The sequence below is a fragment of the Crotalus tigris genome, unplaced genomic scaffold, assembly GCF_016545835.1.
Source record: "Crotalus tigris isolate CLP2741 ecotype Arizona unplaced genomic scaffold, ASM1654583v1 scf7180000017691.523996, whole genome shotgun sequence".
In the NCBI taxonomy this organism is placed as follows: Eukaryota; Metazoa; Chordata; class Lepidosauria; order Squamata; family Viperidae; genus Crotalus; species Crotalus tigris.
This window is the reverse complement of record NW_024096570.1, coordinates 114,200-130,893: the sequence shown is the minus strand read 5'-3', so window position 1 is coordinate 130,893 and position 16,694 is coordinate 114,200. Positions and strand designations below refer to the sequence as shown.

At 41.5% G+C, this 16,694-nt stretch overlaps 1 protein-coding gene across 2 annotated transcripts; it reads left to right on the top strand.

Moving 5' to 3' along the window:
- The first annotated feature begins 35 nt into the window (after positions 1 to 35).
- On the top strand, positions 36 to 13,958 carry CUNH11orf54 (chromosome unknown C11orf54 homolog). 2 transcript variants are annotated; one of them, XM_039338121.1, is made up of 9 exons: positions 36 to 186; positions 2,229 to 2,322; positions 3,812 to 3,910; positions 4,785 to 4,858; positions 6,602 to 6,703; positions 7,420 to 7,596; positions 9,609 to 9,758; positions 12,234 to 12,350; positions 13,622 to 13,958. In XM_039338121.1, the coding sequence occupies exons 2-9, from the start codon at positions 2,265 to 2,267 to the stop codon at positions 13,793 to 13,795; spliced, it is 951 nt and encodes a 316-aa protein (XP_039194055.1). In that variant the 5' UTR covers positions 36 to 186; positions 2,229 to 2,264; the 3' UTR covers positions 13,796 to 13,958. The 2 variants fall into 2 exon arrangements, with proteins under 2 accessions (XP_039194055.1, XP_039194054.1); XM_039338120.1 differs by lacking the exon at positions 36 to 186 and adding an exon at positions 193 to 378.
- The last annotated feature ends 2,736 nt before the right edge of the window (positions 13,959 to 16,694 follow it).

Genomic DNA, 16,694 nt, shown 5'->3' with positions numbered 1-16,694 from the left:
CGACTTCTGATCTCGCGAGTCTTCGTAAATTTAACGTCACAGAACGGGAAGGAGAATGGGTGAGGCCGGGCGCGCCCTTTTGAAAGTGGTCAAAAGAAGCTCTGGGAGAGGCTGCGAGCTTAAGCCTTGAGAAGTTGCTCCGGGTAGAGGATATGTTCTGCGCGCGCGCGCCTTTCTTCTAGTGCTGTAAGTAAAGCCAATGCAACCAGGGGCGTACTTTGCACGATTTGCATTGGGAGAAGTACTAGTTTAAGGCAGTAATTAAGGCTCCGACTTAATACCTTCCATAAGTGGTGGTCCCAGCTCAATCTTTGGCTGTTGGCTGTGGCTGATGGGATTTAACACATTTGGAAAGAGGAAAAACGCGGAACCTGCAAGGTGTGTTTACACGGGAGTAATCCCTATTGTACTTAATGGAGCTTCTATAGGAGCAATAAAACTTGTATCGGACTCCAGGCAAATTTGCCGAACTTTGAGGCTACTTTACTTTGGAGAAACCTCTGTTGCAAATAGGTGGTGGGGTTTACATGCTAAGAAAAAGGTTGGGTAGTCTTGTGCAGGGGGCATCTTGTGCAGGTTCAACCTGGGTAGTTACAGTACTTTGTGTTCCAGGGTGTAAATTCAGAAAATGGGTGTTTTAGAAGAGCAGTGTTTTCCAAAACTGGGGACTTCTGGGAGATGAAGTCCACACAAGTTATCAACGTTTGAAAATTACTGTTCTAAAGCCAGCCCGGGCACAACCGTTGAAACCTCACTTCTGAATAGGTTGCATTTTTATTACTCCTCTCAGAATTTCTGCCTTAGGAAATGTTAAATGGCTTGAGATGCTCCTGATGAAAATGTTAACTGAAAACTATAAAAGACTGAGATGGCAATTTGGATTGGTATAAATAATACACAGGAGACTTTCTAGGAAGTAGAATGTAAGTTTTGTAAAGTGTTAGAAAAACATTAGCACGATAAATAATACTTTTTAATGTGATAAGTTTATCACTGAACTTTAAGAGGAATTGATAAATTCATACTTGGAGAAATGAGCTAATATTGTAAACAAGCTGTTCTCAAAACCTTGGGAAATATGTAGCCCTGATAATGACAATTTGCATGATTAGTGGTTTCAACTGCCATTATAATTAATTTCTTCTTGCGAAATGAATTCCCTTCACTTTTTTTTCTATAGAACTTAACACATTCCAAATCCTTCAAGTTGTTCCTAGGCAGTAGTTAATTGGAGCTTACTTCCAAATAATGTCAGCTGGTGAAGAAAAAAAATCCATTTTTTTTGTTAACGTTTGATTTGAAGCAACCAGCAAATACACTTATCAAATCTAATGTCTGTAAACAGTCAACAATTGAGAAGTTTGTTTCTAAGTGATACAGACTATGTGTGAATGACTAACTATGGTTTATTGCAGGGGTGTCAAACTGCCAACCCAGGGGCCAGATGCGTCATGATAAAACCACACTCACCTCAGCTCTGTCAATGGGGAAAAAGTAATGATATGTCACGACATGTCACGTGACGTAGCGAGTTTGACACCCCTGGTTTATTGAGTAAACCATTGCATCATTCACACATTGCCTTAAACCAGTGTTTCTCAACCTTGACACTTTTAAGGCATGTGGACTTCAACTCCCAGAATTCCACAGCCAGCAATGCTGGCTGTGGAATTCTGGGAGTTGAAGTCCACATGCCTTAAAATTGTCAAGGTTGAGAAACACTGCCTTAAACCATAAATCAGTTTACAAAATACTAACGTCTATGTTCAAACAAACCATCTATGAATCCAGGCTTAAAGTAAGAACAGTATTGCAGCCATGTACTATGTTTGATTTACTTACATTATCTGTAGAAAAATATTCAGTTAGATTTATTCCTTTACACTACAGTGAAATTGCTGGCTTATACTGTACACATACTTTTTTCCTGTCCAAAGTAGTTGTGATATTGCGGATGCTGATTCATCAACTGTATTGCTTGTTGAATCATCTGTTTTTTTCCTCTGAATAATCAAAAAGAGCAGATGTGAACACCGACATTAACAATGGAAGGAAAGACTGAAATAGTGAAACAGACAGCAGAGCACAATAGGCCCATGACTTTTTAAACATGTAACGCTCGCAGAAATGACTGAACATGTGTACTGTTAAAGCTTGGATTTAATCGCAAAACCAGTATGTTCATTAACAGACCTGTAACCTGTTCTTCGTGTACTTTGATCTCTTAGGAGCTGACCTGCCTGATTAGCTGCCTGGAATAAAACATGGCTAGAGTGGAAAAATTTGCTTTTCACACACCTACTCTGGAAGAAGTGGCTGTTGGTAAGCAAGCATGTTTCTTTTGTGTTAGAAAAGCTATGAGAGAAGAATCAGTATAACAGCAGCAGCTAGAAAAGCAGGATATAGTGCCCGATATAGAACATTGTGTGTATTTGTTTGAAAGGGAGGCAAGCTTTCTTCCCCCATGTAGAGATGTCTTTGAAGGGAACACTTGGAAGTCATTATAGAAACAAGGGCAGAAGCATTCCTTAAGCCCCAGGAAAGGTGAGTTTCAAGAAAACTCCCATCAACACAAAGAGTCTGTCGCTGTAGCTGTTTCAGTAAAATATAGTTACAGATAGTCTTTGCTTAGCCATTTGTTCAGCAACTGGTGCTGAGCAAATGATAGTTAGTTAATGGGCTGTTGCAGCACCTCTGCAGTCACATAATCAAAATTTGAGTGTTTGGCAACTGGCCTGCACTTACAACCACAGCACTGGTGGTGGAGCAGTGGTTAGAATGCAGTATTGCAGGCTAATTCTGTCCACGTCCTGGACTTCGATCCTGACAGGGCTCAAGATTGACTCAGCTTTCCATCTTTCCTAGGTTGGTAAATGAGGACCCAGATTGCTGGGGGCAAGATGTTGACATTTGTAAACTGTTCAGAGAGGGCTGTAAAACACTATGGAATGGTATATAAACCTACTTGCTAAATGCACCCCTCATTTCTGCCTTTTTGGCTCCTTGCACTCTGCTGCCATCATCTACCCCTGCTGGTGCCCTGTCCCACCTGATCTTCGATGTCTTCTGCTGGTGATCCAGGATCCAGATGCTAAACAAGGACATAGCCCCAGGATGCCTGAAGCAAGTGTGACAGAGCCTTGTTTACCAAAGGGCATTCACTGGGTCTGGCTAGGAGGAAGCAGAGCAGCATCCTCCACCACAGCAGAAAGATTGCAGTGGAAGGGATTACAAGAGAGTAAGCAGCCACACAATGGGGAATATACCAGGTTATTTGCATACCACACTTGCAGTTGCTAGTGCATTGCTTTCAATATGTATTTCCCATTGTGTGCTTACTCTCTTGTAATCAATCTCTGCTTTGTGAGGAGGTAAAAATAAAAAATGAGTCAGGCACAGGACAACACATACTGACTAATGGTGATCACATGTTTGAGGAACGTGTGACAGTTGTAAATATGAGCATTGGTTGTAACGTTATTTTTTTTCAGCATTGTTATAACTGAATGAGGCAGTAAGTGAGGACTATCTTTGTAAGTATATGCAGATGGCTATCCATTTGTTTTACAAATCCAGTGCCTTACTTTACTTTAATTTGAATTGGCAGTAATTCATTCAATTAATATTAAATTGTTGCCCTGGCTTTTTGCCTTTGTTTTAGGGTGTGGGTAGTATATACAGACACAGTGAGCTTCAAGAAAACAGGAAGAATTAATACTGAACTGAATGGCTTCACCCTGACCTTTAGCGTGGTCAACTTTAACATGTTCCATTCTTCCATTTTCTTTGAAATGATCTGTTTTCTTTCCAGTTCTACAGAATGGACTTAAAGAAAATTTTGCAGATGTCCAGGCTTCTGTAGTGGATTGTCCTGATATGACTCAAGAACCCTTCTGTTTTCCTGTTAAAGGTAACACATGCTATCTGTGACAAAATATTACACATGTTGGCAATACCTTGGTAACATGTGGGCCACCAGGTAGACAGGGACAAAATTGCCAGGACTATTTTTGGAGGGATGGGTTTTCTTTAAAGAATGGAGTAAATTTGCTTAAGCCAGCGGTTCTCAACCTATGGGTCGCGACCCCATTTGGGGTCGATCGACCATTTCACAGAGGTCACCTTGTGTCCGCCTTTTTTATCCCCTTTTCCGGCGGGTGCCTTACCTCCCTTGGACTGGGCCAGCTGGTGGCCCAGCCAGTGGTCGGCCTGCTCCGTCTCTGCCGCTTGCCAGCTACGCCTTGGCCGGCGCAGGGGGTGGCACCACGCATGCGTGGCGCTCCCAGGCAGGGAAAGTCCCCGACTTACGACCGGTTGGGTAGTCCTCGACTTACGACCGGTTTAGTCCTCGACTTACAACCGGTTGGGAGTCGCGGCATTAAAAAGGTTGAGAACCACTGGCTTAAGCCAAGACTGGGTTATGCAACCTAAAGAGCCCTTGTCACATGCCTTAAAATACTGAATGCTCCTTTCAAAAATCCTATTTTTTCCTACTTTCGAAGGACTTCAAATTTCACAGAACAGCCCCACTTTTGTCATTACATCACAGGGTTGCTGACCATGTCTCCCTGTGATCTTGTGTAGGTTGGAAGGATGCTATGCTAAGTGATGGTTTGCTTTAGCTATAGTTGGTTATACAAGCCACTATTGCCTGGTTCATAATACAAACCCACAATAATTGGATTAGAGGTCTACTAAACGCGGATTGCTTTATATTGTTTTGGGTTAGTCAAAAAAAATCTGGAAAAAAATTAATTCGCCCCCTTTTTTTTTTCTTCTTACAGGTATTTGTGGCAAGCCTAGAATAGCAGATGTGGGAGGTGTTCCATATCTTTTACCACTTGTTCAGAAAGACAAGGTAAATAAAATGTGGCCCACTTTTGCACCCATATGCAAAGGTTTTGAGATTTAGTCATTCATCCAATAACCTCCCGTTTTGACCAGAAACAATAATTCCCATTTTGGGAGGTTGGAATGGAATCAAATCATTTTTGCTAATATTGCAGTGATCCCAGTAAAGTCAGCCTAGTAGTCCATTTTGCACCTGTGTTAATTTGTAACCTTTTTTTAATCCTTTAAAAGAGATTTTGTTCAGATCCTAATTCCACAATTTTAAAAATGCAGATAAGTCTCAGTTAGTAGTTAATGAATCACACAAAATGGTTGCATTATTTGAATTCACACTACAGGTAGAGAGAGGGGTCCTTGGTGCTCTCTGAGCTTGCTTGTTTTCTTGCAGATGTTTTATTACCTAAACTAGGTAACATCATCGGTGCTAGTAATGATGATGCACTAATCACTTTGTGGATAGCACTGATGTTACTCGTTTGGGTAATGAAATGTTTGCAAGAAAACAAGCTCAGAGAGCACCAAGGACCCCTCCTCCTTCCTTCTCCTCCTCCTCCTCCTTCTCCTCCTCCTCCTTCTCTTCCTCCTCCTTCTCTTCCTCCTCCTTCTCCTCCTCCTCCTCCTCCATCTTCTCTTCCCCTTCTTCCTCCTAGCACTGATAACGTTACCTAGTTTGGGTAATGAAACGTCTGCAAGAAAGCAAGCTCAGAGAGCACCAAGGACCCCTCCTCCTCCTTCTCTTCCTCCTCCTCCTCTTCCTCCTCCTCCTCCTCCTCCTTATCTTCCTCCTCCTCCATCTTCTCTTCCCCCGCTTCCATCTAACACTGATAACGTTACATAGTTTGGGTAATGAAACGTCTGCTAGAAAACAACCTCAGAGAGCACCAAGACCCCTGCTCCTCCTTCTCTTCCCCTTCCTTCTCTTCCTTCTCCTTCTCCTCCTCCATCTTCTCTTCCCCTGCTTCCTCCTAGCACTGATAACGTTACCTAGTTTGGGTAATGAAACGTCTGCAAGAAAACAAGCAAGCTCAGAGAGCACCAAGGAGCCCTCATGTCAACCCTGAGCTACAAATGTTCTCCTTTATTACTACAGGTAGTCCTTGGCTTACAACCATAATTGAGTTTGCAATTCCAGCCGTAAGTCATGATGGTCATAAAGTGGGTCACTATGTGACCTTGACCGATTTTACAATCTCTTTGTGGTGGACATAAGGTGAACACTGCGGTTAGTAAGTGAACCCATTGTTTTCTATAAGATTTTTTTTTTTTTTTTGGCTGGAAACCAGAAGTAAATACTGGTTTTTGGCCAAAACATAAATGGTGGATCCCTTCCTGCTGAAAACAATTATGGAGGACTCCAAAAAAGCTTGTGTTTGTATGGATTATGTTTATATTTACCATATTAAAAATTAAAATTGATGCACGTCACTGCCACTTCTCATGATTGTTGGATGAGATTTTAATACTGTATTCCAGGGGTCTTTCAACTTGGCCCTTTTATGACTTGTGGACTTCAACTCCCAGAATTCTTCAGCTAGGCACGCTGGTGGAGGAATTCTGGGAGTTGAAGTCCACAAGTCATAAAAGGGCCAAGTTGGAAGATCCCTGCTATATTCTTTTTCAGCCTAGGATGGCAATTCATTTTAAATTTGTGGACTCCTAAGAGCGTCTTGGGGAAGGCCTAGGAACCCTCTTTAAGAAGCACTGCCCTGGACAACCGATGAGTAAATGTAACCATTCTTTTCTCATTTAGGTTTATGACCTGAACATAATAGCAAAAGAAATACAGTTACCCGGAGCATTTTTTCTTGGTGCTGGAGCTGTTTCTTCCAGGGTAGTTGGAAGCAATGCTGAGGTAAGACAGTTGGTAGGAAAATATTAGCCTTAGTCGTGTATACTTTAAAGCAGGGCTGTTCAATCTTGGCAACGTGAAGACTTGTGGATTTCAACTTCCGGAATTCCCCAGCCAGCATAGTTGATCTTGGTACTGCTCTCAATTTCTGTTCTAATTTTTGTTACAAGGATTGCACCATTAGGCTATAAAACTCCCTTTAAAGTTTGGTTTACTTAATCCAGTGGTCTCCAACTTTTCTAGCTCCAAGGACTGGCGGGGGGAGGGGGGATGGTTTCGCATGTGCAACCTAGATACCGTGCATGCACACACGAAGCTTCACATGTTTGCCCGCCGTTTCCATAGCCCAGTTCCAACAGGCCGCGACCTGGGGGTTGGGGACCCCTGACTTAATTGGGTTCAGATCTTGCTTAAATCTACTCTATTTTAGTAGACTTTTAACACCTCTGTTGTTGTTGTTTTCTGGGCTTTCTCTGTGTTTAAGATGAGGCCTTAACCCCAACTCATTCTGAGCCATAGTATGTGTTAAAGGATTTACTGAATAAACCATCATTGGGTAGGTTGATACTATATGTTAACAAACAAACCATGATTTTCAAAGTAGCTGACTTTCTGCAGTTGGAATAAGCTATAAACAAAATGTGCTGCTTGTTTAATACTTGTGAAATGATGGCAGAGAGGGCTGATCTATTTGAAGATGTTTATCTGTTTCTGTCTAGTTTGTCCCAATTGTTCAAGCTGAAAAGGGAGAAAGGGCAGCAATCAATGGAAGTTACTTAGCCAAGATCAGCCCTGAGGATGGCAGCTGTCTGCTCCAAAAATACAGCTCCCTATATAATGATTGTGAATTTGGGCTGCTGGCTAACCTATATGCAAGTGAAGGCCTTCCTGGTAAGGTATGTGGCTCGGTCAGCTTTTAAAAATGGCGTTTTACAAACAAAACATCCAGGCAAGGACTACCAAAAAGACAAAAACCCGATTAAAAGACACAAAATTAAAAAAAGCTAACAAGCCCAAACAAACAAACTTCTACATGGGAACATGCTTTGCTTTGTTTTGTTTTGCTTCATTTTATTCACAAATTTCTATACTCACATATTACCGATGGAATTTCTGGTGTTAAACAGCTAGTCCTCAATGTACACCAATAATCGAGCCCAGAATTATAGTCACAAATTATGCCAGCTGTTAAGTGGGTTATCAAATAACCAACCTGATTTTACAACTTTTTTTTTTTTTTTTGCAGTGTTTCTTAAGCAAACCCATATTTGCAATGGGCATTTTTTTTTTTTTTGCCAGAAACCAGAAGTAAACACTTCTGTTGTTGTTAGTTGCAAAATCGTGTCCGACCCATTGTGACCCCCATGGAGAACGTTCCTTCAAATCTTCCTGTCCTCCATCTTCTGGAGTCCATTTAAGCTGACACCTACTGCTTCTGTGACTCCATTTGCCACCTCATTCTCTGTCGTCCCCTTCTTCTATTGCCCTCAATCTTTCCCAGCATTAGGCTCTTCTCCAGTGAGTCCTTCCTTCTCATTAGGTGGCCAAAGTACTTGAGTTTCAACTTCAGGATCTGGCCTTTTAAAGAGCAGTCGGGGTTGATCTCTTCTAGGACTGACCGGTTTGAACGCCTTGCAGTCCAAGGGACTCGCAGGAGTCTTCTCCAGCACCATGGTTCAAAAGCCTCAATTGTTTGGCGCTCAGCCTTTCTTATGGTCCAACATTAGTCTAGCAAAAAATGTAAACCCCAGCCAGGACTATGAGATGCTGCAGACAATTATAAAGGCAGGCTGCTTACTGAGCATTCAAAATGCAGTCATGTGACTGTTGTAACTTTGCAATTGGTTGTTAAATGAGGACCCCCTGCATACAATAATGATATACATAAGTATATCCAGATACATACAACTGTGTTCCACAGCTATATTCAATATTTTACTCAGAACAACACTATGGACATTGTTTAACGTTTCCCTATACCTTATGAATCCACAAATGTTATAAGTAAGTTTCTTCTTTTCACATCCTATTGACTTTCTTTGTTGGATGCAGAAGACTCTGGTCCCATGTAGTAAGACTACCAATGTCATTTTAGTTTTGAGTACAATTTTGCCCATTTAATTGACCTATGTTTCTGTAATGAAAAGAAAGGCAATATATTTGGCCCTTGTAAACCCTTGGATGATAACAGTTCACAAATTGGCTGCAGTAAGAGAACAGATGTGCAACTCCATAAGACCAGGAACAGTTTAAGAAAGGTTGGTTCCTGCCTGTCTTTTTAGTCTCATTAAGGTTTTGTCTTTTACGTTGGGTTTTTTTGCTTTTTTAAATAGTGGACACACTTCCAAATAAGTTTTTAAGTTCTAGATTCCATCCTATGCTATCAGACTATTTAACACCTAGATCAGTGTTTCTCAACCTTGACAATTTTGAGGCATGTGGACTTCAACTCCCAGAATTCCACAGCCAGCATTGCTGGCTGTGGAATTATGGGAGTTGAAGTCCACATGCCTTAAAATTGTCAAGGTTGAGAAACACTGACCTAGATGCTTTTTTAAAAAAAATACATTAAAAATGAAGATAGGGAACATATTGGATGCCAAGAATTCACAAACATTACTTTTATTTACAACTAGATTAAAAGGGAAATATAAAAAACTAACTCTCCCAGATCAACTTTCTCAACTTTTTCTGAGAGGAATAACTCAATCTATGGGCTCTTGGCCTTGTACTTTTAATGTGGGAATAATGATTTTGACATTAGAATTGTTATGGACACAAAATGTTTTAAGTAAGGAGCATTAAGTGTGTCATAGTGAAATCCTAGAAGTGTATTACTCTCAACTCACATTACATTACAGACTTTTCTCTGCTTAACATGACAATATTAATATATCTTCTTTTAAAGGTCATTGAAGTCCGAGCAAAGAGGAGAATTGGTGAGCAGAATTTCATTTCCTGCATAAGGAAAGCCTTGGATAAGCACTATGGTGACAAAACAGTTGGGATGGGAGGTACTTTCATTATCCAGAAAGGAAAAGCAAAACTTCATATTATGGTAAGTCGATTATAAGAAGTTTTTCCATTTTTCTTTGGGAAATATACGTCACACAGCAAGAAGAAAAAGAGTAAACTCTAAATTTCTGTAAATATTTGCAAACTTGCTTTTTTATTGTGTGCTATCAAGTAGTAGGTGTCAATTCTTAGCGTTTACACAGACATCTTCTCCCAAGATAATGTGTCCATAACCTGGTCCACCATTGTAATTAAGTCCATCTACCTTTCTGCTGTTCATCCCTTTCTTTCTACTTTTCTGGCATTAGAGCTTTCTCTAGAACAGGGGTGTTAAATTCCCGGCCCATGGGCCCGTTGCATCATACGGATGCCGCGCCCACCCGATCTCCAGCAATGCAAAAAAAGTCAGATACATTGCGACATGTCACGTAACGTGGCAAGTTTGACACCTGTGCTCTAGAGATTAGGTCTTTGCATAATTTCAAACAATGATAATTTGAGCCTGATTATTTATGCTTCAAGTGAAAACTCTGGATTGTTCAATGATCCATTTGTTTCTTTTCTTGGAAATCCATGGTTTTCTCAAGAGTCTTATTATATATAGCAGTATTCCAGTATTTGAGAGGCTGTCACAAAGAAGAGGAGGTCAAAATATTCTCCAAGGCAGCAGAGGGCAGGACAAGAAACAGTGGTTGGAAACTGTTCAAAGAGAGAAGCAACCTGGAATTAAGGAGAAAGTTTCTAACAGTGGGGACAGTCAACCAGTGGAACAGCTTGCCACCAGAAATCGTGGGCGCTCCATCACTGGAGGTTTTTAAGAAGAGACTGAAGAGTCACTTGTCTGAGATGGTATAGGTTCTCCTGCTTGAATGGGGGGCTGGACTAGAAGACCTCCAAGCTCTTTATCTTCCAGCTCTATTCTGTTCTATATATTTTTTTATTATCTGCTAATAGTGGTATAGATAAACTTTCAAAGTAATCTTTCAAGTACTAGTCAAAGAAGGTCTGTTTAGCTTTGCAACGTTCATGTCATCTTGGCCTTAGATTTTGTAGGGACTGATTCATATAGTCTTTTTTGCAAGTCCTTCTAAACCAGAGGCCCTCAACCTTTTGGGCACCAGGGACCGGTTCCAGGGAGAGAGGTTTTTCTGCAGACTGGAGGGGGCATGGTTTTGTGTGTTTCCTGCATCCTGCGGATGGGGCTTTGCTTGTTTGTGCGGCCCAGTTGCTGGCATGCCGTGGCCCGGTACTGGTCCACGGACCAGGGGTTGAGGATCCCTGTTCTAAACCACTAATGGTTGAATAGCAAATATCCCCTTGTGTAATTCCAGCTGGCAGGCATTTGTGGTTGAAATGCACGACATAGAATGATACTTCAAACTGAGGCACATTTAAATGCACATGTAATAAATCTGGTGATTTGGATTTAACACATTGTCTAAATCAGGGGTTCTCAACCTTGGCAACTTTAAGATTTGTGGACTTCAACTCCCAGAATTCCTCAGCCAGCTTTGCTGACTGAGGAATTCTGGGAGTTGAAGTCTACAAGTCTTAAAGTTGCCAAGGTTGAGAACCCCTGGTCTAAATAATCAACATGAGTTACAAACTATGGTTAGAGCTTCAGTTTGTAGTAGGTAAGACATTCATTAACCTATTGGAGCTGCTATTGATTTCTGCTCTTTTAAAGTTAGCATGTTAAAGCTAAAAGAAAAAAAACCTAAAGCTAAAATGCTAAAACTAAAAATGTGATTGCTAACTATCTATTGTCTAGGTTAATGAAGAACGGAACTCGCAAACATGGCCAGCAATGCAAAGCCATAATAGCTTGTGTATGTTGGCCAGTTACATATTGACACAGATACAGTAGATTAGTTAACTGTTTGCACAATATACTAAATTTGGTTAGTTCAACTTTAGTTGGTTTTCTCTGTAGCCCAATATGTAGGACCTACTTAGAGTTAATTTATATGCATAGTTCATTATATTATTTTATTCGTTCAATTGTATTATGCAAAGAGAAAGAAAGTTCAGTATTGAACTTAAGCATGTTGTGCAAACTTAACCATTAAGCAAGATTACTGGTTCATCTTGTCCATTATTTTTGTCACTATGCAAAGCCAACAATGGGATGAATTCCATAAATTATGATTAAATGTGATACAGGAACACAGCCCTTGATTGGCAGGAATTTCCCAAGATTTCAGATATGGGTCTTTCTCGCTGATATTTGGAAAAAGGTAGATTAGCAAACTTTCACATTCAAAACAGCCAATAAAACTGTCATTGAGCTACTTAACTCTTGTCCCAATTTTGATGGACAGTTGAAAGTTGTTCGTGCGGCTGGAGAATTTTCTGGCTTACATTTCAAAAGGAGTTGAAATACTATCAAAGATGCAGAATTGTGTCAAAGCAAAACTCATGCCATGTTTGTATATGGGAAGAAACAGACCTTCACGACTTCAGTTCCTGTGTTGTTTCTTTATTCAATTGCAGTCACTTTTTTTTTTTTTAATTACAGCCCTCTGAATTTTCTGCCTGCCCTCTGGAAACTGACGAGAAAGTGAACAATTGGCTGAAGTTTTTTGAAATGAAAGCTCCACTCATTTGCCAGCCTGTAATCGTTTCCCAAGATCCAGTAAGTCAGGTCTACTGATGTTTCTCAAATGAAAAACCCAACATTATACTGGCTTGGATGCAAAGTGATCACTATTTGAAATCATCATCAATTCCTCAGGCATTGAATTCTGTAACATGCACCAAAGGCTTAGGAAAGGATACAGTGAAAACTAGTTTGATGTAGTGCTGGGGTAGGCAACCTTGGCTCTTTTATGACTTGTGGACTTCAACTCCCAGAATTCCTGAGCCAGCCATACTGAAGAGAGAATGAGAGGTTTCCAAGCTGAGCCATGCTGGCTCAGGAATTCTGGGAGTTGAAGTCCACGAGTCATAAAAGAGCCAAGGTTGCCTACCCCTGGTAGTGGTTAAGGTGCTGGCCTAGAAACCAGGAGGCTATGAGTTCTAGTCCCACATCCGGCATGAAAGCTGACTGGGTGATCATGGGTCAGTCTCTCAGTCCACAGGTGACAAAAATAGGAAGGGGTATTATGTAAATTCTCCATCTTCAGTTATTTATACCTGTATTGGTATAAATGCAGCATACATTTTGGGTGAGATATGTCATGTATCTCACCCAAAATACACAAGTAGTCCTCATTTAGCTACCACTATTGAGTGGTATAAGCAAGGCTGAGCGCCAAAGAATTGAGGCCTTTGAACTATGGTGCTGGAGAAGATTCCTGCGAGTCCCCTGGACTGCAAGGCGATCCAACCGGTCAGTCCTAGAGGAGATCAACCCTGACTGCTCTTTAGAAGGCCAGATCCTGAAGTTGAAACTCAAGTACTTGGCCACCTAATGAGAAGGAAGGACTCACTGGAGAAGAGCCTAATGCTGGGAAAGACGGAGGGCAATAGAAGAAGGGGACGACAGAGAATGAGGTGGCTGGATGGAGTCACTGAAGCAGTAGGCGTGAGCTTAAAGAGACTCCAGAAGATGGTAGAAGATAGGAAAGCCTGGAGGAATGTTGTCCATGGGGTCGCGATGGGTCGGACACGATTTTGCAACTAACAACAATTGAGTGGCAACTTGGTCATTAAGTAAAGCAGTTATTGTGAAGCCAGGATTATACTTATGATCTTATTTCAGTTTTCCCTTGCTTGTGAAACTTGTCAGAAATTTACTTTTTAATTATTGTCATAACTGAACAGTAGTTAAATGAGACAGTTGCTAAACGAGGACTGCCAAAATAACACAGCGTTGTATGTGATGTACCTGAACTGAAAGGAAATGTTTGCTGCTTGGGGCCTTCCCTAGAGGCAGGAATTTATGGGTTCTTGACTTTTTCCCAGGGTTTTGACCTGCGTGTGGAGCACACCCACTGTTTCAGCCACCACGGCGAAGGAGGCCACTACCATATGGACACAACGCCAGAGACTGTAGAATATCTGGGGTATTTTGTGCTTGCTGAGTTCCTCTTTCGGATCGACAGACCAAAGGAGACTCATATGGTGGGCCGGGATTAAAGTCTAACCCACCCGGGAAGCTGGTATTAATTAAGGAGCAGAAAATCAAGAGATGACTAAATCTGTGTTTCAGTGAGGTCAACCAATGTCGAATCACAACCTGAATTATTTGTTTGGCACTTAAAAATAAAATATGGCAAAACTGATTTTTTCAGATTGGAAATGTAGCACATTCTGGCTGATTGCAAAACAAAACTACAGGAGCCCAATTTTCACTGAAATATTTACATTTTAGATCATTTGGCTCCCCTTCTTTCTGTCCTTAGCATCTAGATTTCGGCTGCAATCTGGGTGGGGATTCTATGCCTACCCCAAGATGGCTGAAGTACAATTTCTGTCATCTGTCACTGCATTACATCAGAGAAAGGAAACCTTCAGAGAGCATAGCCCTCAATGAGCAAAGGGTTAATAGCATAACTTGGCCCTCCTGCTCTCTGCTGCACCCTTGTGGTAGAGGCAAAACCTGTGTTGCCAAGATCCTTTCCCCTTGTTTAAGAGACTTCTGAGAGTTTAGTTATCTATATTAATCAGAATAGAGCTGAAACAGATCTTGGAGGTCATCTAATCCAACCCCCTGCTCATGCAGGAGACCCTATACCATTTCAGACAAGTGGCTGTCCAGTCTCTTCTTAAAAACCTCCAGAGATGAAGACTGAAAGCAAGCTGTTCCACTAGTTCAGGAGTTCCCAGCTGGGAGTGCAAGACGATATTGGAGGGGGTGCGAAAACTTGGGTTTAGAAGTTCCAAAATTATAGTGTATATGCATAATTCATTATTTCGAACTTTTGTAAGGAGTGCGAGAATATATCAGAAGCATTCTACAGGTGCAGGGTATAGAAAAGGATGAGAACCCCTACACTAGTTAATTGCTCTTACTGTTAGGAAGTTTCCATTCTAGGTTGCTTCTCTCCTTGGTTAGTTTCCATCCATTGTTTCTTGTCTTGCCTTCTGGTGCATTGGAAAATAATTTGAACCCCTCCTCTATGTGGCAGACCCTCAAATACTGGAATGCTGCTATCATGTCACCCCTAGTCCTTCTTTTCTCTAGACTAGCCGAACCCAAATCTTGCAGCTATTCTTCATGTGTTTTAGTCTCCAGGCCTTTAATCATCTCAGTTGCTCTTCTCTGCACTTTTTCCAAAGTCTCAACATCTTTTTGTAATGTGACCAAAACTGGATGCAGTATTCCAAGTGTGGTCTTACTAAAGATTTATAAAGCGGTACTAATACTTCACAGGATCTTGATTCTATCCCTCTGTTAATGCAGCTTAAAAAGTTGGCTTTTTTGGCAGCTGCAGCACACTGCTGGCTCATAATTAGGCAATTGTCCACTAGGACTCCAAGGTCCCTCTCACAGTTAATTGCTTTTGAAGACAAAGATTTCTGCTCATCAGTGCAAAGAGCAACCCAAATTACAATGCAGTGAGAACTGTTCCTGGGCTGAAGCATTTCCAGGCTGAGTTCCATAGTACCAAATGTTGGGATACAATGTTCTTGGGTCATTATACAATGTGTATGCGACCTCAAACCATGTCTCTTGCTTAACAATCACAGAACATCATTTCTTGTCTAAGACACAAAGAGTCTGTGATGGTGAATTTATTGTTTGTGCTAGAAGTGTAAATAGCTTGCTTCCAATTACAGGCCGTCCTTGATTTACAATTGGGATCAGAATTTCTATTGCTAAGGAAAGAGGCTGTTAAATGAGTCAGGTCTGGTTTTACAACCTGTTTTTGCCACAGTTGTTAAGTAAATCACTGCAGTTGTGAATCGTACAATCGTTAAAGCAAATCCAGCTTCCTCCATTGTTTTTACTTGTTGGAAGCTGGCTGGAAAGGTTTCAAACGACGATCACATGACTCCAGGATGCAACCATTGTACTATAAATCAGAGGCCACCACCCTTTGTCGTTGTTGGACCGGAGGAAAAGGGAGGGAGAAGCATTTTACATGCGTGCATCCATGCACACGGGACCACAAGCACACGTGTACCGCAAATGGGGCAGGGCTAGCACCTGCGTGATATTAGCCATAACCCGCAGCGTCTTCTTTCTGTGTTCCACGGTGTGGCAGCAGCCATTTTTGTGGCACAGTGGTGCCCCATTTTTGTGCCGCGCGGAGGGGGCCCGTTTCTGCACCCCGTGACACAGCAGTGGCCCATTTTTGCACCCTGCAGCCATGGTGCTAGCGCAAGTGAGGGTGCACGCACACTGGCCAACCTGTCCCACCCCTCTGTGTGTGTATGTGCATATTGCTGGATAACATGGTTGCTAATACAGTTCAATCCTAAATTTATTCACAAATAAGACCATTGAATTAAAATACTTGCAACCATTGCCTCATACTGTCCAAATGGAGTTCAAAGGAGTTACGAAGATCATTTAGTGCAGCCTTTTCCACCGTGCAGAAAAACACGGCATTAACACATTCTGGGGCATCCATTCTGTATCTCTGTCCATCCTAGCAGGAGAATTTCCAGATGGGAAGTCACTGTCTGATGTGCATCTACCCACCACTACTAATTCCCATGTAAGTTCAAAGGGCAATAGTTGCAAGTAGCTTAATTCCGAGGTGGCGCAGCAGTTAGGGTGCAGTACTGCAAGCCACTTTAGTTGACTGTGTTCAGCAGGTCAGCCGTTCAAATCTCACCGGCTCAAGGTTGACTCAGCCTTCCATCCTTCCGAGGTAGGTAAAATGAGGACCCAGATTGTTGGGGGCAATGTAAATATATTTATAGATTGGTTACTGGTGTACACCGCTTAGAGAGTGCTTGCACTTAAAGCGGTATATAAGTCTCATAAATAAATAAATAAATTCAGCAGCCTTGTTTGTGAATAGTTCTAGAATGACACTACTGGTAGTCCTTGCCTTACAACAATTGAACCAAAAAATATTAAAAT